Source organism: Opisthocomus hoazin, chromosome 27 (assembly GCF_030867145.1).
Source record: "Opisthocomus hoazin isolate bOpiHoa1 chromosome 27, bOpiHoa1.hap1, whole genome shotgun sequence".
Lineage (NCBI taxonomy): Eukaryota > Metazoa > Chordata > Aves > Opisthocomiformes > Opisthocomidae > Opisthocomus > Opisthocomus hoazin.
In genome coordinates, this window is record NC_134440.1 from 71,058 (window position 1) to 96,053 (window position 24,996).

Consider the following 24,996-nt stretch of genomic DNA (forward strand, 5'->3'; position numbering starts at 1 on the left):
GCTAAGGCACCCAATAAAGCCAGAACGTACGGATTCTCGGCTCCTGTTTGTGCTGTGGGGCCTCTTAAGGATCTCTCATTTTAGGTGGCTTTTCCCATCCAACAATAGTTCGGTTTCTGAGCTAGGTCTTGTAAACTGTTCAAAGACGGAACTTCTGTTAAACCCACGACTCCAATCATCTATAATCAACCTCTGCCAAAGAGGCAGCTGTTTTAAAAATTGGATTTTATTGCTTTGCCTCTACTGCTTTACTATCGCTTTATTACCTAGTGGCAGGATAACAAAATGCGACTTCCCCTTCAAACCAACATCTTGCCTGGGAAATAATTTTCAAGGAAATCAGCACAACCGTCTAATGACATCAATTAGGCACAAGAAGCTGAAGAGAACACACTGCGTGTTAGCGCTTTCTTCAACAGCAGTAACTTTATTGCCCACAGACAATGCAAACATCTTCCACACTTGCTGCAATCCAGCAAGTTACCTACTTAACAAGGTTCACAAAAACTATTTATTTCAGAAGTACCCTATTGTTCTTTGAGCATATTCTCATTTAAGGTGTTTATTATTGCTCAAATCTACAGTCTGGTTGTGATTGGCCACTCAGTCATGAGATATGCAGAATTAAAGATGATACAGGACTTTCAGGAACTCATTTTTAATTAGAAAATATACCTGCTTGTAGGATAGAAAACAATCCAATATAACAATATTTGAATTTCTGAGTCCAGACTTTCTTTGGGCACAACACATCAGGATTAACTTCAAAGCAGAATGGAATATCAATAGAAAAAAAATACGGTACAATGATTTTGAGAAATAAATCTCAGCACAGATTAAGTGTTCAAGTGTTCACACTAAGGATGCTGTAGTGTCTTCTAAAAAAAAAAAAAAAAAGAACAACCAAAAAATAAATAGGAAAAAATGTCATCAGTATTACACCAAAGAAAAGCTTAGAAGGCAAAAAAAATGAAAACATCTCTACTAGTCCAACACAATTACTCCAAACAGTGCATCACTGACTGTCGTTCTCTTACTCTGTTAGGGCACCTCCCCCAAAACAGGGATCTCCTCACTTCTCTCCAACGAGAGCAAATGTCCTTTCTTCCAGAACCAGGTCCTTTCATATAACAAATTTTTGAAGGAAAAGGAGGAAAAAGGTGTAGCCAGGGCTCAGACTTGCCTCTGTAAAGCTTTTCCTAGCTGTCAGTATAAAAGCCAGGGCCAGGAGACCTGGCTGGGAGCTTTCGCAAATGAACACTCTCACTTTACCTCTCGATAGAAGGCGGCTGCACAAGTGTTAAATTTCAGTTCGTTGCAATTTTCTCCCTCATATCCTGTCTAAAAAAGGAATTTTAATTTAAAGGCAACAGTAAACCACACACATACGTAAAGAGAAAGTTTTGCCATTTTAAAGTCAGTACACCAAGAAAATCAGAGACAACTAATTTCTGGGACGTGCGACTAAAAGGTGAAACTCTCGCATTCTGACTGGGGTACAACGGTTTTGGTGTTCATGTGGAAAGTAACACTGCTGTGCCTGGATTTGATACACCAGAAGCCACATGAAAAAGTAACTAAGAAATGATTTAGTGGGTATTCTCAAGAGAGACATTTAGCACCACGGAAACAGAGGGACCTTCTTCCCTCAGAGGCTATAAAATCCTGCTTTACAGTAATATAACACTGCATAATCTCAATTCCACTTGTTAGTGCCAAAATGATGCATATCTCTTACAAATGGCCAAATTCACAAGCAAAACATTTAAACCAGAAAATTGTTTAGTTCTACATTTATTGCAGATATTAAAAGATTAACAATGCTAACATGTTTACTTACACTAAAAAGAAATGTCAGTTATCCAACAACATAAGCATCTAATTGTTACTAGCTTAGCACTACTGCCAATTTGCACGGAACGGAAACTAGCAAATTGCTCTACAAGATTAATGGCAAAAACCAACCAAAAGACAGTAGACACACCACTGAAGTTAGTTAAAATGTTCACTGAAGCTTGCAGTCTTCATGGAAGAGAGCCTGGAACTAAAATAACAGAAAAGAAGCTAGTAAACTTTCAACAAGGCAATGTATCTGCATAACAAATGTTTCACATGTACAAGTATTTAAAATTGTCATATCAGAGCTGCCTGCAAAAGCAGGTCAAAATAAAAGGAAATTCCTCTTGCAAAAGGAGCGTAAGGTCATCTCTTGGTAAAACAAGATAAAAGTGGCAAACGGTAAACCCACTTGAGAGCAACACTGGAATCTCAGCACCAGTACTGCTCTGCTGGTATCTTGTCCAACATTAAAGTTTGGCACAAGAAAGACAGACCACACTCCAGTCGTCCAGGGGAGCAGATTAAGATTTTCCCAATGTTCACCTTTATTCTCAAGACAACATTATACTTCTAAATTGAATTGCACTCAGAAAGGATAGTACCATTTTCCAGTCTGGATGCCAACAATCCTCCCAGATCGGGTAAGCAGGCGTTGAGCAAGTGCACCCTGAACGGTACTATGCCCAACAAACTCGGGTTAAACCAGAGCAGTGCAGAATGCTGATCTGGGGCTGAGAGAGTGGATTTCTACACTACGCTTTGCCACCTGCCTTTCTGCAAATAGCGTAATGTATATAATCAAGAATCTTTCCAAAATGTAAATGTGAAAGAAGAGGTGAACTGGAAGCTGGCAGGGAAATAAAAATTGCGAGCAGCAACACCGGCAGCTTCACCAATGAAACTAAAAGAAAAGCTAACCCATTTGAGTGGGTCTGAGAAATAAATCAGAGGCCAACCATACTGGTTCCAGAGTGTCATTCTAAACCAGACTGCGACTGAGGTCTCCTTTTCAAAAGGCTGAAGTTTTACACTGTGTAACTGCCAATTAGGCACAGGAAAGAAAGGGGGGCAGTGAAGAACACCCAAACAGGAACTTAACAGGTGAGCGTACACTGCCAAATACTGCAATCGATGATCCTGCAAGTAGCCTGTGGTCCAAAACATTTTAAGGATTTTAAACATCTCCAAGTAAAGCCTATGAGAAATATCTGGGCTATCAAATGTCTTTAATCAAGTGTGATAACCAGATAAACTTATTTGTATTTATAGCCTTCATGCTTCAACTTCTTGTAAAGGTGAAGACACATGTGATGTGCATGGAAGAACAGAACTACCAGCGTATTTGTCTATACCTGCCATTGTGGTTTAATTTAGTGATCATGTGCTTCAAGACAACTACAACTAAGTGATCAGAAAAATGCACCGTGACGTGATTTTGTTTCTCACTGTTTCAAAGACCCATACAGTAAAGGAAAAAAAAACAAAACCAAAACACAAAGCTTGCATTCATAAACTAAAACTGGTTGTTACAAGCAAGGAAAAGTCTGTTGCTATAGAATGAAAATGAAGACACTCCCTTTCAACCAGCCAGGTTTGTAATGGAGAAAGAATATAATTTTGTTCTTTAACCAGCAGGCACAGGCAAGTTGATAACTGAAGAACACATTTTCTTGCATATTTGTCAGTTAGGAACTTTAGATGCTGCCACATTACTGTGGGGTGCCGTTAGCGGTGTACCACAAGCTCTTTGCTCTGCCAGACGCATGGTGCAGGATGGAAACATCAGCAAGACAGCGCTCACTCCTAGCAAGCAAAACATGCGCCAGCTCAAGATGAACTCTTGAAAGAGAATGTCAGTGAAGCAGGTTTTGGTACTATAACATTCAAGTGAAGACTTCAGACTAGTTTTAGAAAGGTAAGGATGGAGAATGAGTACGCTACAAAGTGCAGTATTAAATCCTGTCCCTTTCAGTAATCCAGTCACAGATCCCTTACTGATGGGCAAGTCAGAAAAACATGAACGATCAGACCTTGAATGTTTATTTGTGGTAACACCGCTAGATCTTTCAGGTCATCAGAACTGCTTCACCAAGCAGTTAGGTAATGCTTTTTTCTGAAGCACAATTAATCCAGTCTTCTCTTTCAGTACATTCTGGAACAGTCCTTCGAAAGCACAAGCTTTTTGTTTTATTTCTTGGGATTTTTCAATAAAAGAACTCTGCAAAGCAAATACTTAATAGAAATAGAAATTACTCTCTAAACTGATGATCCACTTCCAGATGACTTCCAAATATCTGACTTCCAAGTATTTTCTTTAGTATTTTTTGCAGACGCACGAATTGCATCTGCTTGTGGCTTAAACTCATATGAGAAGGAAAGAAATTATTCAAGAATTTGTTGGAGAAGAGCTGCAAAATCGTGTAAAAACAAAAAGCACACTTAAAATATGTACTACTTGTTCATTGCAATGAAAAACCTTGGGAGCCGAGGCTTTCAAGGAAGTGTTTAGTGTTCTCAGACTCAGACAAACTCAGTTATTCATCCTACGCTTAAAAGTCTAGAATCCTATACAAAGTAAGCACACAGGTAGAGACTCTTCTTAAAATTCGTGCATGGAGGGAAGGAAACTGCTTTATGCAGACTCCAGAAGTAGATCAGAAGACTAGCCCATCAATGAAGTGTCGTAAAATAAACTCTGAACTGCCTTGCAAGAAGATCTGAATTTGAGAAGATTCTTGGCTTCAGAAAGGATCAGAGCCAACCCAGGCTAGTCATATTTTTCATGTTGCTTATTCTGCTTTTTTGGTAAGCCATCTCATCACAAAACAGGCAAACTTGGCCAAAGAGAGAGGTAAACAGGCACTTCCGAGAACAAAATCAGTTGTTTCTTCCTCAGAAGATGACATCCAAGTTGTTAGCTTGCACAATTAAATACAAGACTAACTTTAATCTTGGAAAATGTTTTAATACATTAATATTCAAGTCCACTACTATAGAACAAAGCGTTCTTCATACTGGCATACTTTGCCGAAGATCTTTCACACAGCAGCCTTTGCATATCCGTGCACTTTCTAGCGAGCGAGTCTCTTATGTCAAACCTAGAAAGTAAGATTTGGGGTAATTCAGCAGTTCAAAACAGTTCAACGTAGATCTGGATTTTCACAAAATGCTAAGAAGCCAGATGCACTCACGGAAACTGTAATATTTTCTTGGTAAAGGAAGACTTAAAAAACCCTGGTATTTTAGTGTTTGCAGGAATTCATAAACCAGACGTGTCCATTGCACATACCTATTTACTTGCTCTTTTCTGCCTGTACATTTGTATCATTCTCTGACGGAAAACATCAAATGCATCTTCTTTATTTTCTTCCCCTGCAACACCCAAGCCCTCCCCTGCAGAGGTAGCACCCCTAGGGAGCAAAATGAATAGTTAGAACACTCTGTTTCTGTTACATTTGACAGTGTGCAGAAGAGATCTAAACAACAGCTTCCAACACAGACACAATTCAAGTGGAAAGTAATTCTGCTTCATTTGGGGGAGAAAGGGAGCAGAGGCTTGGTACCTGACATACCAGATCAACTATAAAACAGTTCCCACCTCCCATTACACATGCAAATACCCACCAGAAGAAAACGCTCCTATGATATCAAGAGAGCAGTGAAGATAGTCATCTAACATCAAAATCTTACGTGAACTTTAACCACCTCATTAATGGTAGATAGGATCCTCTGTTGAAAAGATAGCAAAACAATGCCTTGTTTCTCACATTTCAAAAACAACAGAAGTCAGGGACTTTGAGGAATGAGTAGGAAACACCACGTAACTCTGGATAAAGGACAAAATTTTTACCGAGGGAACATAATGCTGCTGGCTTAAAATTTCTAGTATCCAAAGCAAGCTGCAGTCTTGTAGGGCACATATCATAGACAAAACCTGGAGCTCCTGCCCTTCCACGAAAAATGAGTCATTGACTCGTCTCTCTTCATCCATACATAGCAAGAGAAGCAGACAGGCCTCAACAATACCAAAACAACTTTCTTCCCTGGAAGTAGATGGATGGCATGACCCACAAGAACACAGAGATACAAATCTCTAAAAACCGTCTCCTACTCCAGGCTACGTGCACAGAACAGAGACATTACAACACTAAGATTAATGAAACCTCTGCCACAGGAACGATCCTCTGTGCCAGTTTTATCCTCCAGGTCAGTTACCTTAGTATTATCTGTCATAGACTTCATTACATGAAGTACAAAAAAATTTTTAGATTGCCCCACGTACTGGAACTGGAATTGCTGTGCTATCAGGGTAAAATCTGAGGACCTTAAGAAAAAACATTCTTATCCAATTTCTGTAATAATAGGTCCACTTAAGCCAAGCAGATGGTTGTGCAATTCTAGAAGAATATTCACAGACTCTGAAAAGCAAATTCAACTTTACAGTCCACAGCAGAAACCCTGGGTGCAGTTTTATTTCAAACAGTACTCACTTGGCAGCTGTATAATCAAGTTAAGTTACGTTTTAAATTACAGTTAGAAGTAGTCACCTAAAAGACCTCGCAAAATGTTGCTTTTTTTCTCCATCTTTTATAGTGTGACCTGTTTGACACAGACTCTCTTCACTTGCTGTTTGCATTACACAACTGCTTCATATTTCCAAACAGAAGGAACAGATTTTTTTCTATTTACATCCCAGTTCCTCTTCTAGATTACTTTCAGAATACAAAAAAAATCCCAAAGACATGAAATAGTTACTCAGAGGAGGGTCTGTCCCATAACAATGTTCTGCCTTTGAGTGTAGTGGTGCGCTTTTTTTAAAAAAAAACATCTCTTGAACCATAGAATTGGTCAGACCCATAGCTGTGACAAATTACTTCTCAAGACAGGGAACAGCTCACAAGACTAACAAGAAACACCATTTAAAATTTCTGGACCCATCATTTGCATGAGTCGTCAGACGGCAATTCATGTATCTTTTACAGTAACACACGTCAAAATCTCCTTAAACCTGCAAGTATGACTTCCTCTCACAGCCAAAGACAAGCTTTAAGGTTTCCTAACAAAAAAAGGCCTCAGGTTTCTTTGTGTAACAACTGATGTGCCTGAACACAACAGGTTCAGCTATCCGTGTTCTATAATGATCAAGATACGCTCTACACTAGAATTGGAGTGTCTCCAGTTATTAATCCCATCCTGTTTTGTTCAGAGAATGAGATTAGACAGCATGTGGACTTTTAAAGAAGTCATCAACAGAACAGCTGGTAGTTTTCAAGAGGGGAGGAAAGAGTAGAGGCTACAGATTACCACACGAAGAAACCCCCTGCACTGTATCAAAGCGACTAACAAGAGAAAGCAAAGTGTTAAATTGCAGTGGTTTCATCCCCACTGAGATTGTCCTAAAGCACTGTCCAAGGAATGACTTTGATGGGAAAGTAAAGAGAGGTGCACACCACAAGAATAATCAATAGTATCGAGTTCTCTCAATGTTACAGAACAGGTCAGCAAGTTGTTGTAAGAGACACAGAAAGCAGTTCTTCACAACTCGCTGCACGTGCCTTTACAAGAGTGACATACCAATGGACACAAGCTAGAAAAACCGTATTTTCTCATATTAAAAATGTAGTTCTTACAGATGGCCAGAAACTTTTAGAATGTGGTGAGCTAACTGTCAGATGAGATACGATTAAATAGGTCATGATTAGCTAAGCAGCGAAACTTCTGCCAGGAGCTAGAGAAACAAAAAAAAAAATTACTCATATATTTTGTCCTAAGAAGTTTTGATGTTAAAACCCAAGGTTCTAACAGGGTGAACATGGCAGAGCTACAGGCGAAGTAAGCTGCTTTCTCATTGTCTGTTTGCTGTCGAAGAAGGAAATATAGAAAACGTTGTGAAAGCCACTGGACCACAGGGAGCACTAGGGGAAAAAGAAAGCAAACAACCAGAAGTATCCCACCAACTAAAATGACCAGTACTGTCCAAGGCATGAAGAGAACACAGAAATCCCTGGAGAAAGACGACTGTTAAACCACAGACTATGTGTGTGGACTTAGAGAGCTTGTTATATGGGTTCCGAGAGAAATAGTTTCTGCCTCCTCATTCAGTCAGAGTTGAAGGAGGTATTCTCCATGCTGGCAACAGTGGACACTGGATACAGCAACTTTAAAAAAGACAAAATGAAGACTCAAAACCAAAAGTATATTTTAAAGGAAAAAGCATACTTACCTTCCGGCAGATGCACTTACCTCTTTCAGTATGCAGTGGAATGAATCACATAATTAGAGTGAAAATAAATTTGTTGCCTAAACCTAGGAGTGCTGTGTATGATGTTTCTAAAGTCTGTTTATATATTATGTACCTGGCATGGTAGCAAGGAGATCCCAGGATAATACTATGTGTCAAAGAAATTAAATGCACCAAACAAAAAGAAACACCTCCTGAAGAACAGGGGCACTCATCTATCTTTAGAAAGTGCCCGCACACTGCAGCATTCACGCTGCAGCCATCAGTAATGTCAAACTGGATGGCAAGAAACAGCCACCTTCCAGATCAGACTTTGCCCAGCCCGGCCAGAAAAACACGTGAAGTGTCCACGCTCAATTTTGCTGAGAGGCCAACATGAAGAAGGAAACAAAACACTGAACTGGCCTCATCTAGGTGGGCTAGATAAAGATAGTTACTGTTAGAATCCCAGCCGTTTCCAGAGCTGTCAAATTTCTGCAGTGTGTTCCCATTACATACACTTTTACAGGCTCTCGGATTCCTTTTCCTCGTGTACCAAGGCCATGTCCTTCTTGCCAGCCCATCTTCTGAAGCATCTGGAAACCCACATTCCTGTCTGTCAGTTTCTTGTGTGAAAAGTCTAAGTCTTTTGGTTTCTATGGAGAAGAAAAACAGAAAAACAAAGGGGTTTTTGTTATACAGGGAGATCATGTATTAAAAATCCCTCAAAACGCAACACACACATACTCCCCCCCACCCCCCCCGGCCGAGTGCCTTTGAACTTCTGGATATATAGAAATAATCTTCTAAGCACCATTTCGCTGGCCACATTGAAGAAGTTTATCAAAGAGCTAAAAATCTGCCTGCACGTTAAAAAAAATTATACATTTCAGGTCCTCAAACTGTTTACTTGCATTATTAAGATAGCAAAGAATACACCTTCATATTTTAAAAGGTAGTTATATTTTATAATAACAAATACTGAATGATCTGATGACTGAATCACTATTACAAATACAGAAGCAGTCAAATCGGATTTCACAAATTTTGGAAAATCATAACATATTTTGCAGACAGCAATGCACTTTTTTTTTAAACATTAGACAAAATTAACACACAGCTGTTAATAGTGCTCTAATCATAAAATGTTTAATTTTTACACAGGTAGTTAAAAGGCAACAGGAGGCATGGCTCTCCTCAGATTTAGTCCAGTCTTTCTCATGATCAGGCTCTTCAGGTTTTAATTCTATTTTATGACAGTGACACCTTTTCAGAGGCTGTCTCTTGCAAAGACAGTTGATTCTCAGAACGCAATGGCAAACCAGAAGAGTTCTTTACCTTCTTCTTCTTTGTAACTGGGCAACCACGAGGCCTGTCATAAGCAATTCTGACAGGTTCATGCACTGCAAATCAAATCAATGACAAAATTCAGCTGCAAAGAAAACCAATTAAATACAGAACTCCTAAAGTACATCTCAAGTGGGACTCTAACTCAATGCCTTGGCCTAAAAATCAGAACCCTCCAGAAAGATCAGAATAAATAAAAAAAAAAAGACATTTTTTCCACTCCACCACAAAAAAAGGTAATTAGTAGATGCATGTATCTGGTTTTGGACTCATCATGCCAATAATACACTGATGGATAATATACTACAAGGACTTTAGATCTTTCATATCCCTGAGCTTCTGTAATACTCCAATAGAAAACGCAGACTAGACTTAAATGAGGGTATTGTACATCATTTTCACATCACAAATGACAATCTTCACCAAAAAAAATCATTATGCAGAGACATTTGTTAAAGTAACTGCGGAACACATATAATCAGTTGTAAGCTACTTACCTCTCAATTCTTAGAATATCATCACCAACCCCCGCTGTGGCCACATTGACAAAATTTGACAGGCCAATCCAAAGCCTAAATATTTATATTTAGTCAAACACTCAAACTGTGTTCAGTGCTATACTCAAGTCTGCTAGACCTTCCATACACTGATAAAATAAACTACTACTGTGGGGTTTTTTAAGCAGAGAGGCTAACATTCACATATACTCAGGGAATATTTGAGCAATTATATTTGACCCATACTTTGCTATTGCATTATAACACAAAAACTGTTCGACAATTTCCTGAGATTCTCCTTTGTCAGTTTAAATGAACGTTGCATTCAATTTATATTAAAGAAATGTAATTCTTTTAGCCATTAACAATCAGTAACAAAGTACACAAAAAATGAGGAATTCTGTACCAATACCTACAAAATATCTTTGAAGTAACACTCACCTTTTGGCTCTTCTATGAGGCAAATCCTTTTAGACGCAGGAATCATACCAACTTTCAGAGACTTGCTGCTGATTCGTTTGCGAGGAAATAGGGTACCAGGAGCAGGAGTCGATGCCTGTGTCGACAGATTTGGTATAGCACCATCAGATGAGGTGGCTAGCTGCATTTCACCTGCTGAAATTTCCTCTCCTGTTTTGGAAATCATTTCTTCAGCTAGGTTTTCCACACTTCTACCTGCTGAAATGTCATCCTCTTCACCCTCCTCTGCTTGCTCCGTTTCCATTTCTTCCAAAGGCTGGGAGACATCCTCCTCAAACTCGGCTTCCTCCTCATTTTCTTCTTCCTCCTCCTCTTCTTCCTCCTCTTCCTCTTCTGAAATATCCAAATTTCTCTCTTCAGGTTTAGCACTTTCCCCAGCATCAGTCACTTCTGACACAGCACTGAAGTTAATAGATGGACATAACTCATAGACTTTCATTCGGTAAAATTTGAAAGCAGAACTGTTTCGATCCTGTAGAAACCTGAGCAAAAGTAACAGTGAAAATAATATCAGAAAGATTTTCTTTAGCCAGCATGAAGCAAGACATTAGAAGTAAATCTCCTATTAATTTTCTGAATGCTCATTCCAGGTGTGTTTTTGTAGAACTGCAGGATTCCCTGACAACATGTACTAAGAACAGCAGTCACTCTCCTCAATTCTTACAGGCTGCTTTTATCAGCACTTCTCAAACTGTGTTGTAAAGAAAGCAGTACGATTATCTTCATTATATAGATGGAGAAACTAAGACAAGATGCTAGCTCTGGATGACCCAGAAGGCAAACAGCAGACCCCAGAAGAGAATTCAGGTCTTCCAAATATCAGTCATGTGGTCTATGCAGAAATAGGTGCATTGATTCCGAGAGACAGAAGAGAGAACAGGGCTCCATTTTTGTTAGCACAGCATGACTAAAAGAAAAATCTGTGCTAATTTACACTAGAGCACTTCGGCCATCAGCCACTGTAATCAAAGCCTCACTTAAAAAAATAAGAAGAGCGAAAACACTTTGGCAGAACATCGATTCAAGATGCAACGTGATTACTTAAGATATAGGAGAAAAAATACACATATCGGTACATGCACGCATTTGGGAGAAGGTTTTCTTTCTTGGGTATTTTGGATATTCACCATTAATGGAGGTGCTGGGCAGGACAACAGGGAGCATTGCTCAAAATCCTGTGTTCCTAAACACATTGAATAAAAGCATACATCTCAACAAATAATAAAAGGAAATATTTGGATTTTTCTTACTGGGCCATTTGCACAGATAAACGTGTAGGTTACTCACCAAAGGTCTGGGTTATCTGCACTGTTGTCTATGCTGAACTGCTCAATTTCTGGTCCTACCTGAGCAACAAACTTGGCAAGCTTCTCAGCAGTTTCCATTGTTTTAGCATCCACTGCAAGAAACAGAATGTTCATCACCTACAGCTTCACAAGAAATCTGCATCACTGGAAGCTCAATACAGTCGAGAACTGTCTACTTTAGCAAAATAAATTATTTTTAGAATTTCCAGCAGAACATTTCATGCAATTCTTTTCTCATATAATGTGCAATTTAAAAATCTAATCTTGGATCTTCACTTACCATCAGGAAACTGAGAGGACAATGGTGGGAAGAGTTCAGGTGGTGCTAACAATTCCTCAGAACCTGCCCGTTCTTCCGCTGGCAGAGACACCTCCGAACTGGTGGCACACTGGGAGGATGACGTTGCATCGAGGGAAGAACTCTTCTCTGACAGGCTGGTTTCTGATACAGAAGGCTTCGACTGGACCGAACCTTGCAGGTGCTTGTCTTGGTGCTTCAGCACTGTACCAGCTGAAAGCACTGTCTGCGTCCCGATGGTTGCTCGTCTTGCCTTCCTTCCTCGAACAGCATGCTGTGTGGTAACGCCAAGCCTTTTTCTTTTAAATAGCCTTCTCTTAATACTTGCTACTTTCCTGGCATACAACATGGCCCTGACCGATTCTGTTGCAGCTTCTTCTAGTGTTCTGCCCTCGCCGCCCGCTTCCTTTCCAGACGATGTCTGCCTTTGCATTTCTGATAACTTCAGTCTGTAATACTTGTATTCTAGACTATCTTCATCAGACAAGAACCTAAACAAAATCATATAAATACAATGAAAGATTCAGCTAAAAGCACAACTAATCTCAAATTCTCAGGCCAGAAACTCAGTTGCAATGGATGCCTTTTTCCAGGGGTATACACAAGTTGCTACATTAACGTTAGGCTGCAAAGGTTTTTCTCAGAATAACAGCCAACTCCACTTCTAAAGCAGTACGTATGCCAAGCAAATAAATGATGGAGAGTTTTGACATAAATCATTTGGCTAGTAATTAATCAGCTATGCTGCAGTTCACACACGAAGAGATACTGTCATATTAAAAGATCATTACACTTGGAAGTGTCTCGGCTTTCCTTTTCCAACATTATTCATAGAACACCAGATCCATAAGTCTGTTACCTTCCTGCAGGTTAACTACATTTGCTTACTATTTTCATCTTGTAAGCGTAAATTGCTTTTAACATCTTGTATTTGGATTGACATACAGTCATTTTTGACAGATCAAAAGGAACACAATCTACTACACAAAACAGAAGCAACAGGGCAATTTCCAGGGATATCAGGAAGCATAATTAGCTGAGGAAACATTTTCAAAAAGTCTGATTAAATGTACAATCGACTTTGATCTTACACCCACTGAATGAAACACTGAATTTAATTAAATATATTCCAAATATCTTCAGCAGAAAGTAGTATGACAACATAGTGTTCAAACACACCTACCAATATTCAGGACAGTCCTTCTGAGCATTTCTCTCTTTGGCAGACAAGGTTCCTGAAACAATGCTATTCACTAGCTGTTCAATTGTCTCTACAACTTTCCGATCAGCTCGCTGTGGGACTATAGGAAGAAATAAAATGCAGTTGTTGTATTATTCTCGTCAACAGAGTACCAATACATCATCTTTGTTATTCTTTGACACACTGACATTTGCAATTTTTCAGCATGTATGAATACAAAAAAGGCTGCACTGAATACCAGAATAAATTACGAAAACCTCAGAAATTTTCCAACGGTTTTCTCAACTCAGCTTAGATTCTAGAACAGTTTATTACGAGAAGCACTGTGGTTTAAGAAACTTATCCTTTGCCATCCTGGGCAAGTTAAGCCATCTTTTAAATGGCTATTACCTATTGCACCAAAGGGATTTTGTGCAAAGCAAGTGTATTTGAACAGGACTCTGAAGGGGTGAGTTCCAAATTATGAGCCATCCAGTGTCAGTGCTGCGAGACCTCCCTGCGAAAGCATCTGAAGTTCAACTAGCAAAAAACAGGTGAGTATAGTCACGAGTAAGCGTACTTTCAAGAGGCTGAACTAGATGGCCTAATACAGTAGAGGAGATAACACTGCTACAGTTGGTAGTAGATAAACAACTCCAAAGAAACATGCCTACATCTGATAAAAGCGCCAAGGGCAACATCTCCGACTTCACTTCTATACAAATACTCACTCTGTAACATAGCCAGGTACAGCGGTGGTCCTGGCCTCCCTACCTCAAAGTTGTGAGGCTGCAGGGCAGCGCAGCTGAAGCAGCCAAGTGCACAAGGTGAAAATCCTAGATTTAAAGTATAAGCGCGTGCAGGAGAGGGGAGGAAGGAGACATGCTTTCATCCACAAAGCTGAAAGCAATTGCTACAACAGATAGTATTTACTATCTGCCTCAGCATTGCTAGCAATTTACATGCAATTCCCAGAATTAGGAATTCCTCACCCAATGAAACCATAAATACTAAGATAAAATGATAGCAACAAATACAGAAGTTACATACTGCAAAGTATCTTACAACAGCTCACTCACTTTTAACTTTTGTGTCAGGAGAGGGCTTTTTAAGCTGTACTGTGGACTCTGGTTCAGCTTTTTTCATCTGAATCGGATATCCACTTTTCTCCAACCAAGCCTTCAAGTTTTCAATGTACTCTCTTCCAAACAACGTTGAATCATCAAAGTTTGGGAATAGTGTTGGTGCTGGAGCCATTTCCTGGAGCCCTACGGCTTCAAGTATTTTCTCTTGCCTAAAAACAGATGCTAGTGCGAAGGTCTGACCCAGAAGTGCTAAAGACTTACGACAAAGAGAAACAGTGGTCTCAAAAGCATTTGCCATTTCTCTTGGATTACCAAAACCGCTCGTCTTAATGCTTAATTCGTAAGCATTGCAGGCCATAAGCAACGGTGTAACACCTTTCAGGAGGCGGTCTTGTAGCCTCATTATGTATTTATCAAAAGGTTTTATTATTTCAAAGAAGCAGTTCTTTGTTTTCACAGCACCCTTGTCCAATAGCATATTTAAAAACTCATTGTCCACTTTGGGAGTTTTCAGAGCAGCATGTTGTAAATTCTTGATAGTAAAGAAACAATAATCTCGGTGTTCTGGCTTTAAGGAGCATTTGAATGAAGCAAGCATTTTTGCACAGGTCTCTGTCTCTAGCTCAAAGAGAGCTCCAAAGAGCCGGGAAAATTCTGCATCGTTTTTTATTGCGTGAAACCCAGCCCATTTTATAATTTCTATTCCAAATGTTGAAAAAATGTCTGATTTGTCCACGAGGTCAAAATTGAGATTTCTGAAAACATGCGCAGGCTTTGGGAGCCTGAGAATAGGTCTCTGGGTTGTTATAGTTGGCCTCTGATTAGGTCGTGGAGGCAACTTTTGATTCGGGCGCGGGACGGTCACTGGCCTCTGGTTAGGTCGTTCGGCAGTTTCTGGCATTTCATCAGGCTGCATAGCTGGCTTCTGATCAGGGCCTGGCTGCAGTTTTTTAGTGTTCCATTTCTTTAGGGGAGTTTTGATATCTCCTTTGAATACTTTCATTTTGACAGCGCCCCTTGTAATACGCTTTCCTCGCAGAGCTCTTCCCCTGCCAATGCCGCCCCTCCGTATTGGGGGCCGGAACTCGCTGTCAGATTGAATTCCAAAGTCCACATCATACTCCTGATTTTCCATGTTGCCATATTCATCTTCCGTAAGTCCCGGTGATCTAAAATCACCCAAAATATCCGAAGAACTAAAATCAGTTTCATGTGGTCCGGTGGATTCCCAGGAATCAGGAGGGCCATAGTCCTGGTCATGAGAAGCCAAGCCCCCGTACTCCCGGTCATGGGAAGCTGGGCATCCATATTCCCGGTCATGGGAAGTCGGGCGCCCATATTCCCGATCGCGAGATGCTGGATGCCCGTACTCCCGGTCATGCGAAGCTGGATGCCCATACTCCCGGTCACGAGACGCCGGGCGGCCATACTGTTCATGGTAGTAGTTATCTTTCCTTATGAGAGGACTAGCAGATCTATAAGAAGGTCCTGGGTAGTCATCTCTAGTGTCTTCACTCCAGTCATCATGTGGATGGTGCTGGGCATCGCCATGAGTGTATCTTCCATCACCGTGAAAACTATCTTCATATCTTGGTCTTGGGACTGGCCTTGAATGAGCTGTAATGATAAAAACAAATACACAAATGATAAAACAATAAAAACAATTTATTAAAACTTCTATTGTCACCAAAGCTGAAACGTACGTTCCGCTATAAACCTCATTTTCTACTTGCTCACAAATTTCTCAGGCTAGGAAGACGCCAATGTTGTGCTCATAATGCTTCTACTTGGATTTCTCAGATGTAAAAATATCAAAAGCATGCACTTTCTGTTTCCACACTGAATGCTGGAATTCCACAGCTGAACAGAGGATCATATTTTCTACAAACTCATAGACAATCATCTCAGATAACATTAAAGTCAGAAATAGCAGAATTTCCTGCAAACTATCCAAGAATCCCTATTCCTTAATCCCACTAAATTCAGAAATATTTGAACAAATTATTTAAAATAAATACTTAGCTTATACAACTTGACAAAAACAGAAGAGATCTCATTTTAAAACTCTCAATTTCCTATGAATGTAATCTAAGTTCATTTTCTATACATTTTATAAGTAAAATTCAGAAGATAAAAGAATTTGCTGATCATGTTGTGTATGCATTCATGAGATTAATTCCTGCTTTTAGCTTTTTCTCCAAAAATAACACGAAATACAAAGACCTATGGGTTTTGAATGCATTCCTACATTTATTTAACTTGTCAGACATCACCAGAATTCCATCCTGGAGCGGTGTCTCTGGAGACCTCCCTGAAACCGGACCCTCTGATGCGGCCTGAACAGAATTCCTTTGTCTGAAATTCGGGTTTCTGCCTGGAATTTGCATTCCACGTTGAAACAGTGTCAGTCAGACCAAGCTATTAGCCTCTTCAATAAACACGGACGTGGAAAAACACCAGCACCTGTCCACATTTTAGGCAGATACACATAAATGGAAGGCAAGCAATCCACCACAGCGGCTCCCAGAAGCGCTGGTACAAGCAAGGCACGCCATGCCTGTGTTCTGTTACCTTTGAAGTGATGGATCGTGTCCTCCATCGCATCGCCCCGCTCCATCCGATACCTTTTAACTTTGTCCTGCACCACAGCATCGAACGTCTCCCGTGTGATCCGCCGAGAGGCCATTTTTACCCTGTAGCAACACAGCACAATGCCGTCCCTGACCGGGGCCGGACGCCGGGGAAGCTCCTCCCGCCGCCGCCCAGCCGCTAACGCTGCCGGCACCTTCCCGGTGGCCCGGACCCCCCCTCCTCCCCCCCGCTGGGCTCGGCGCGGGCTGGTTCCCGTGAGCACGGCTGCGAGCCCTTCCCTCCTCCGGTTCCCCCAGCGGGGCGGGGCGGCCTGAGGTAAAACGCGTCGTGAGGGGGAGCGGCGGCCGCTGGCGCCTCCCGCCTTTCCCAGCCCCTCACCGGGCGACCCCGGCGGCTCGCTGCCCGCCGCCCCGCGCTGCCCCACGCGCGGGCACCGGCGTGAGGAGCACGAGCCGCCCCCGCCCCGCCCCGGGGCCCGCCCCCGCCGGGAGCCCGCCCTGCCCTCACCGAGGCGGCGCCCCCGCCCCGGTCCCGCAGCCTCCCCGCCACACGGGAATCTCCCAGCAGCCCCCGCGGGACGCTGCTCGCCCCGCCCGCCCCTCCCCGCGCCTGCGCAGTGCGGGCCCTACCGCGAGGCGCGCGCTGACTCCTCATCACCTACAGGCGGGTGATTTCGGGGCAGCGCTTGGCTGGGCGCGGACCGGTACCAACAGCAAGGGCGCGGTCCCGGGTCGGACGGCGCGGTAAGCAGAAGGGGAGCGAGCGACAGCGGCCCGCAGCCTCCCGCTCGGTCAGCGGGGCCCTGGGGCACCCGCTGCTTTGTAGGCCCGCCTCAGCAAGTCCCCGCATACCACGCATGCGCAGGCGGCGGCTGAGCGCATGTGTGTGATGAGGACGCACGTTACGCCGGGGGGGCGCGCATGCGCACTGGCACACCCTGGGTTCTTTTTCGCCCCGCGTTTTTTTTCCCGCGGTAGGGGGAGCGGTGGGACTCTTCGCCTTGGCGCATGCGCACTAAGAAGGCTGAGCCCGCGGAAGGCGGGCCGCGAGCCAGCTGTGCCCGGCGGCTGCGTACGGCGGCCGGGTAGGGCCGGTCCGCGCAGCCGCTGCTCTTTGTCAGGCGGGAGGAGCCCGTCAGGGAGCGGCGCGGAGGGCGGCGAGGGACCGAGGTGGGTCGTGAGGAGAACCGAGGCCCCTCCTGCGCTCGGGAGCTCCCGCAGTACCTCCGCCCGGTTCTGGGCCCTCTCCGGGGCAGGCCTCGCCGGAGGACTGAGGGGCTGAGCCCGCCTGGCCGGCTGGGCCCGCCGAGGGGGTGAACCGGGCCCTGCCGTGGGAGCGGGGACGGAGTCGGGCTGAGGGCCCCCGGGCCGCGTTAGCCCTCGAGCGTGTGGGGTCTCGGGGCCGCGTGTGTCCGGGCGGGCTGCCCACCGTGAGGGCCGGGTGGCTGCAGGGAGTGCACCCATCCGCAGCAGAGCACCAGCGGCTTCCCTGTCCAAATCCGGGGCCTATGAAATGCCTCCTGATTTCTTTTAATTGGCATGCTTTTGCCCGTTAAAAAAAAAAAAAATCCCTTCGACCATATATTTTTGGTTTTGAGTTCTGTGCTTTTGTTTCGGAAAAGGGCGAGTCACTTTCTGTGTTTATCATCGACCTTAGAAGGTTTTGCACCAAAACTAGTTGTGGACTATCTTAATGACAGGACAAGGAGGCAGTTTGTCCCGTTCGAGTAAAATGGGATCAAAACAGATTGCACAGGAAACATTTGACGATGCAGTCCAAGAAAACATTACAGAGTTTGAAATGGATCCAGAAGAGGCTGTGAGAGAAGCTGTGCAGCAGTTCGAGTCCCAAGGTATTGTAAATTTGTCTGCTTTTGCAGTTCAGGTTATTACAGGCAATAAATTTTACATATCTCAAAATTTACGAGAACCTGCGTGCAAAGATTGATCATCCAGTTTTGATCATCCAGCCTTTGTGAAGTGGAACACAGACACGATTAATGCTAACCTAGTTTCACAGAGTAATTATGACTGAAGCGGCAGGGTGCAGCTTGGTCAATGAAATTGAATTTTTTTTTTTTTTTTTTTTCTTTTTCCTTCCCAGTTGACATTTAGCTAGAACTGATGCTTTGTTCGAGGATGTATTTGACAATTGTGGTTAGCCAGAACTTTGGCAACCTTACAGCATCTTTGTGCACTGATCCACACTTTACAAGAAGTTTATCTTTGTTCACTGTGGTTAACTTGACAAATTTTACCTAAGCTCCTATAACTGATACTAGTCTTGGGTTTGTTTTTCCCTTTAGGTGTTGACCTAAGCAATATTGTGAAAGCTGTGCGGCAGCCTGCTTCTGAAAATGGTCAAAAGCAAAAGCATGAAATTTTGCTGGTAGGAGCACAAATTTGTGTTGTCTTCTAAGGATCAGAGTTATGTAATAGTTTAAGTAATAGACTAAGAATAATGAGATACACCTTCTACATCTGCCTCTGTCCTGTTTCGTTGTCAGCTCCTCAAGAAGCCTTTAATCCCAACTAGGAATAATATAAATGTTCAAAGACCTAGCTTACACTTTTCAGTGGAAGTATCTGTGTAAGTGCAAAACACCAGCATTTCCCGCCTAGGAAAGGCAGAGGCGGCCTTTCATAATTTAGAAGCAGAGTCTGCTGTTGTCAGGTAGACTCAAACTACAGAAGAACTTAAATGAAATAAATACAAGGAACCTAAGCGGTTGCTGTTATGTAGCCGTTCTGAGGGTAGATGAAGATTGCCTTCAGCCCCTCACCACCAAGAATATAAAAATACAGCACACCGCTGACCCCTGTGAAATGTGCTGGTTGGACCCAGTTCACCCACTACTGGTCGGACTGGCATGCAGTGATGGCGTGATCGTGGTGGCAGAAGTACAGAGAAGCCCCTGCAAAGGTCCTATGCATGAAGACAATTGCTGCTCTTTGAGAGCTGTTTCTTAGATATGTCAAACTAATTTTAAATTTAAAAGACAACTATTATTATAAATCAACAAATTGGACTACAAAGAACTGCGCTTGTTCCTTCACAGTTCAGATCGAAAATTAAGTCTTGTTCTTTTCTTTAGACTTTAGATTCCCTTGGGAGAGCCGTTGCTGACTCCGACCTTGCTGAGCTGGCCGAGCAGCTGGTGGTCTTCACTGATCAGTGCAAAGAACAGCTGGCTTTCCGCTACCTGGCTGGGCAGAATGGTGCCTATTCGGTGGTATTCTCTGCCTGCCAGTTGGCTTCAGGAGACAGAAATTTAATGCTGAAAGCCTTTTATACTCTGTCTGCCATCTTGGATGGGCAGCCAGACCTGCTTGATTCTGCTGGCCAGGATCTACTGCTACGAACTCTGAAAGAGTATAGGGAGGATGCGGAAGTGATGCTGGCTGGGATGCGATGCGTTCGGCATGCCTGTCTGAAACATGAGCAGAATCGCCAGGACTTTGTGAAAGGAGGGATTCTCCCACTTCTGACCGGAGCTATAGTCCAGCACGGAGACAGTGCTGACGTCGTCCGAACGGCCTCCTCGGCGCTCCGGATCATGACGTTTGATGATGACATCCGCGTGCCCTTTGGCCATGCTCATGATCATGCCAAGATGATTGTGTTGGAAAACGATGGGTTAAGAGTCCTCATTGAAGCTGCGAAAGGTAAAATTAACCCCATGGCTGTTGAGTCATCTGTGCTTTCTTATCTTGAAACTGCGCTTTGTCGTAACGTGAAGCTCCCCAGAGATGATTCAGAAATTTGCCACTAAAGTGATGTTTAATTCTTTTGATGAAATATGCCCTGTGAGAGAAAAATAATGTGACTGCTCCAGAGGCTATCAGCAGCACCAAGGTGGCGGTTATCAGAGCTGTCTGTCAGTCTATCTAGGAAGTATTTTACAGCCCAGTGCAGGTTTACAGGCCCATTATCCCTGCCGAGGTGCTGTCTTCGTGCCAAGGAACGATACTCTGTCTCAGTCTAGATACAGGGTGAACAGGATGTCATCTGTGCTGATGTGTTTTAATATAGAAGGGGAAATTCACTGTTCCCTGTTTCTTTTTTTTTATTTGAATGAAGCAAAGTAAAACACCTTGATTCTGCAGCACCCATCCTTACTCCATTCATCGTCTCTCCTCTGCAGCATTCACAGATAACTCCGGTGTTCTCAGTGAACTGTGTGCCACCCTTTCTCGCCTCTCTGTCAGGAACGAATTCTGTCAAGAAATTGTGGACCTTGGCGGCTTGAATTTTATGGTGTCTCTGCTGGCTGACTGCATCGACCATCCGGTGAGCGATACAAAGGGTACTTGGGAGTGGAGGTAATGCAGCAGGGTGTGCTTTTCAGTCTGAAGTTCTGGTTGTGAATGGGCCTCAGAGTATGCATTATTTTAGGTGCAGCTGAGGCTGAAACCGAAGCACTGGTCTCTGTTTACCTCCATATTTATGGTCTTATATACAGAGCTAGGTTACATGTGCTCTTTCAGATAAGAACGCAGTAATTCTGAGCCCCTTGCTCATAGTTACTTCCTCTGTCACTCACGAGCAGAAGTCTGCTGGCTCCCAGAAAAGCTGAGCTTCTGGCTTTCCACCATTGTAGCTAGAAGAGATTCAGGAGGATTTAGATACTCGAGTCCCAGAGCGCTGATGCTTGATTCTTGGAGCTTCTTTGAAAACCTCTGCCGAACTAACAAGGTTCGGTATTACTCTGTCTAGCAAGAAAGTGTGCCCGAGCTGTGAGTGACTGAGAATAGTGTTGCTCTTCGTAGCTGAGAATTACCACTGCTCGAATGGAGGTGCTGGGGGACATTCTGGCTGGCTTTCAAAAGGCTGTAAAACTTTCTGCAGCTTTCTAAGCTGTTTTTTCTTGATGAACGCAGGACGTGGTGAAGCAGGTGCTGAGTGCCATCCGAGCGGTGGCAGGTAACGACGACGTGAAAGATGCCATCGTTAATGCTGGGGGGACGGACCTTATTGTGCTCTCTATAAGCCGTCACCTTGCCAGCCCTCAGGTACGCACCCAGGTGGTTGCTGAGGTCCCACCAGGGCTGGGAATGGAGGTCAGGTTTGGGCTGCATGATGTAGCAGTGTAACTTGGCTTGTGTAGGGGAACAACGTACGGCGTTGCTCTGACTTGTGATAAACAGCTTACGCTGAGAGCAGATACTTTCTAAGCACAGTTGTTAAACGATTCCAACTGAGCAATGCATTAAACCTTCAACACCCAGTTGTTTCAGAGTGGTTAAGTGCATGCTTTGGCAAATACTTGTGTAAATGTAAAGGTATGTCCACCTTATTATATTTGGGTTTTTTCTTATTCCTGAATCAGGTGGATACTGGATACAGGATTTTACACCTCTGGGGTGTAAAGCTTGGTGTACGTGCCAGAGAAACAGCATGTTTCAGTGGAAGAAACTTATAAAAATAAATTTAAAAAATTGCCAAAGAAGGAAATAAACTGCAAACATTTTTTTTCCTTAAAGCAACATTTTCAGCCCGTGAATGTGTCTCCCCCTTTGTCTCGCAGATCTGTGAGCAAGGTTGTGCAGCCTTGTGCATGCTGGCTTTGCGCAAGCCCGAGAACTGTAATGTCATCATGGAAGGCGGAGGGGCGTTGGCAGCTCTTCAGGCTATGAAAGCACACCCACGAGAAGTGGCCGTACAGGTATTTGCCTCAGAGCACTTGATTATTTATTCAGGATTGGTGTTGGCTGTGTTCACTGCTTCGCTGGGATTTTGCCCTTACTTGACAAATACCAAAAGGTTCCGACTATGCTGGGAATGCAGCATCTAAATGCAGGACGCCCTACATCTGTCACCCAGATGTGATCAGAGCAAAATTTAGTTTGGGTTTCAAATCCACCTGAATTCAGGTTCGAGCGACTGTGGAATGCTGTGCTGATGTTCCAGGCGTTATTCCTCCTCCTCCTCAAAAGAGCAGGATGAAGACAGGCTCTTTCAGGCCCAGCCTGTTACACAGTGCCATCTGTTCTCCAGATTCGAATAAAACACCTACGTGGCAAGACATTAGCTTCTGGTTTCTCATGCAGGTCTCACTAGGTTCCATGTCCGCTTTTGTGCTCTCCAGAGTATTACAATACCATAGAAAATATTTTCTGAAAGAGTAAGTGCCAGGGAGGGTGCCTGGAACAGCATACAGTGGGGTGGAAAGGTGGGTCGGCTGTAACTGGAGAATTCTGTCTTAGTGTTATTTAAAGAAGTGCTTGGTATTGCCTGGCTGGTGTTGGAGGTTTGCTGGTGTTCCGACAGAAGCAGGAGGCTGTGTTGTGTAAACTTCAGTGTGAAATAGCAGCCATAGTTTGGTTCATGGATTTTATTCTTCCAGGAAAGAATTTGTTGCTGTCTGCAGCATCTCTCACTAGGTTACCCAGAGAAAGTTCTTTAGTTGGAGCCAGATCTGCTTTGTGTGTGCCAGCATCCTGCATGGATGGTATTTCCTTACAGAAGACGCTGATACCTCTCATTTACCTCTCTCCTCAGAAACAGGCTTGCATGCTGATCCGCAACCTGGTCTCCCGGAGCCGGGACTTTTCTCAGCCCATCTTAGAGATGGGAGCTGAGAACCTAATAACAGAAGCTCGTGCAGCACACAAGGACTGCGACGACGTGGCCAAAGCTGCGCTGAGGGATCTCGGCTGCAAAGTGGAGCTCCGAGAGCTGTGGACAGGTCAGAAGGGAAGCCTAGCTCAGTGAATCATCGCTCCGCTGAGCAGTGGCGCTTCAAGACCTCTGTATACGTGAATTCTGAGGGGGGAAACAAAGTGGCATGGATTAATTTGCAGTTGTATTGAACTGGAATATCCGAAGCAAATGCCTGGCTTGTGAGGCTGCGGTGAACCTTATGTTGGGAGCTACGGCTGAAATGGCTTTATGCATTCACAGGCTGCAAATCAGTTCTGTGTAGTAATCATTCCCCGAGTCATCTGATGCCTGAAGATGATCTGTTCCCCCCTGGTGTTTTGTAGGTTACTTGTGTGCAGAACAGGGCCGCTCCCACGCGCTCTGCTCTGTACAGTGAGAGCAAAGGTGGAGCTTCTCTGGTAGGAGTTCGGTACGTACCGTGGCAGCTGGTTCTGGTTTGTTGCTCTGCTCCCTGCCAATGGAGGCTAGCAGCCTGATCTGGTAACGGGATGGATGAGGAGGAATCCTATCGTTTGTGAATGTGTTCTGTCCTGTTGTACCCTTCTACTAACTGTTACTGTACTGCTGACCGTATTCTGTATTGCTTCTTTGTTTTGGACTTTCGGCCAACATAACATTTTGAACAAAAGCAAGTTGAGGATTTTGGATAGTAAAGCAACATACTTGCCCTTTGCATCCAGGAGGAAAGTTCATGTTCTTTTTCAGTGAGATGAGCAAGTCGGGGGCTGGTAGCAAGGACGAGAGTTTCAAAGCGGGGACAAATGTGGTGGTACCACGCAGCTGGGAGCCAGCACCGGGGAGCCCAGGCTTTGGCTGTCTCCTAGCAGGGCAACGCTGCCCTGAATCCAGGAGTGCTGTCATGGCGATGAAGAGGCCGTGTGCCTCAGGGGTTGAAGACAACTGCGGGCTTGGGGGCAAAACAGGGGAGGTGAAACATCTGGAAAGGTGCTGAAGTCTCAGCTGAAGGCTTCTGTGTGCTCCCAGCAGAGTGGCTCCTGTTTCTTGCTGGGCTGTGTTGTTACCAGTCCTGCTCTGGGTGCTGAATCTTCCTCCTGCGTGCTGCTGATGTTGTACCTGAGTGGATGTTTTCTAATGCGATATTCTCTGTAGAAATGTTGACCCTGTAAAACATAAAAATACACAAAGGACGGTTGACTTTTTATGGAGCCTTTTTGACGCAGGAAAAGAAAGGTGATGGAAACGCCTTGGTGATGGCGTTTGTAAGCGAAGCGTCCTGCAGCCCTGTGCTGTGTGCCAGCAGATAGCAAAGGTCGTGGTGTTCTTCAAAGGCTTCTCACCCCCCCAGGGTGTTGGTGGAGAGGCCGCCTGGGTCACCTCTCTTCCTGCTGTGCCGAAAGTGCAGTGTGCCTGCGCGCTCCTCCGACCTGCGCGCCCAGATCTGCCGGTGAAGGCACCCCGCTCCTTCCTGGCAGAGCAGGCGAGAAGAAACCCCCAGCTCCCGAGTACTGGGGGTGCCCTGCGTGGGGG

The 24,996-nt window shown here is 43.9% G+C and overlaps 2 protein-coding genes across 7 annotated transcripts; one reads left to right on the top strand and one right to left on the bottom strand.

Moving 5' to 3' along the window:
* Positions 1 to 400: 400 nt before the first annotated feature.
* On the bottom strand, positions 401 to 17,549 carry SUGP2 (SURP and G-patch domain containing 2). 5 transcript variants are annotated; one of them, XM_075444480.1, is made up of 11 exons: positions 17,353 to 17,425; positions 16,825 to 16,946; positions 14,248 to 15,870; positions 13,172 to 13,289; positions 11,971 to 12,479; positions 11,671 to 11,782; positions 10,345 to 10,865; positions 9,398 to 9,462; positions 8,579 to 8,715; positions 5,129 to 5,249; positions 401 to 2,044 (listed from the first exon to the last, which is right to left on the bottom strand). In XM_075444480.1, the coding sequence occupies exons 2-10, from the start codon at positions 16,937 to 16,939 to the stop codon at positions 5,129 to 5,131; spliced, it is 3,321 nt and encodes a 1,106-aa protein (XP_075300595.1). In that variant the 5' UTR covers positions 16,940 to 16,946; positions 17,353 to 17,425; the 3' UTR covers positions 401 to 2,044. The 5 variants fall into 5 exon arrangements, with proteins under 5 accessions (XP_075300595.1, XP_075300596.1, XP_075300598.1 ...); XM_075444481.1 differs by having other exon boundaries at positions 401 to 4,937; XM_075444483.1 differs by lacking the exon at positions 17,353 to 17,425 and adding an exon at positions 17,475 to 17,549 and having other exon boundaries at positions 401 to 5,249.
* On the top strand, positions 17,505 to 24,652 carry ARMC6 (armadillo repeat containing 6). Of its 2 annotated transcripts, none has more exons than XM_075444485.1 (8): positions 17,505 to 17,588; positions 18,545 to 18,697; positions 19,151 to 19,233; positions 19,940 to 20,510; positions 20,990 to 21,135; positions 21,726 to 21,857; positions 22,373 to 22,510; positions 23,347 to 24,652. In XM_075444485.1, the coding sequence occupies exons 2-8, from the start codon at positions 18,577 to 18,579 to the stop codon at positions 23,557 to 23,559; spliced, it is 1,404 nt and encodes a 467-aa protein (XP_075300600.1). In that variant the 5' UTR covers positions 17,505 to 17,588; positions 18,545 to 18,576; the 3' UTR covers positions 23,560 to 24,652. The 2 variants fall into 2 exon arrangements, with proteins under 2 accessions (XP_075300600.1, XP_075300601.1); XM_075444486.1 differs by lacking the exon at positions 17,505 to 17,588 and adding an exon at positions 17,882 to 18,014.
* Positions 24,653 to 24,996: the final 344 nt, after the last annotated feature.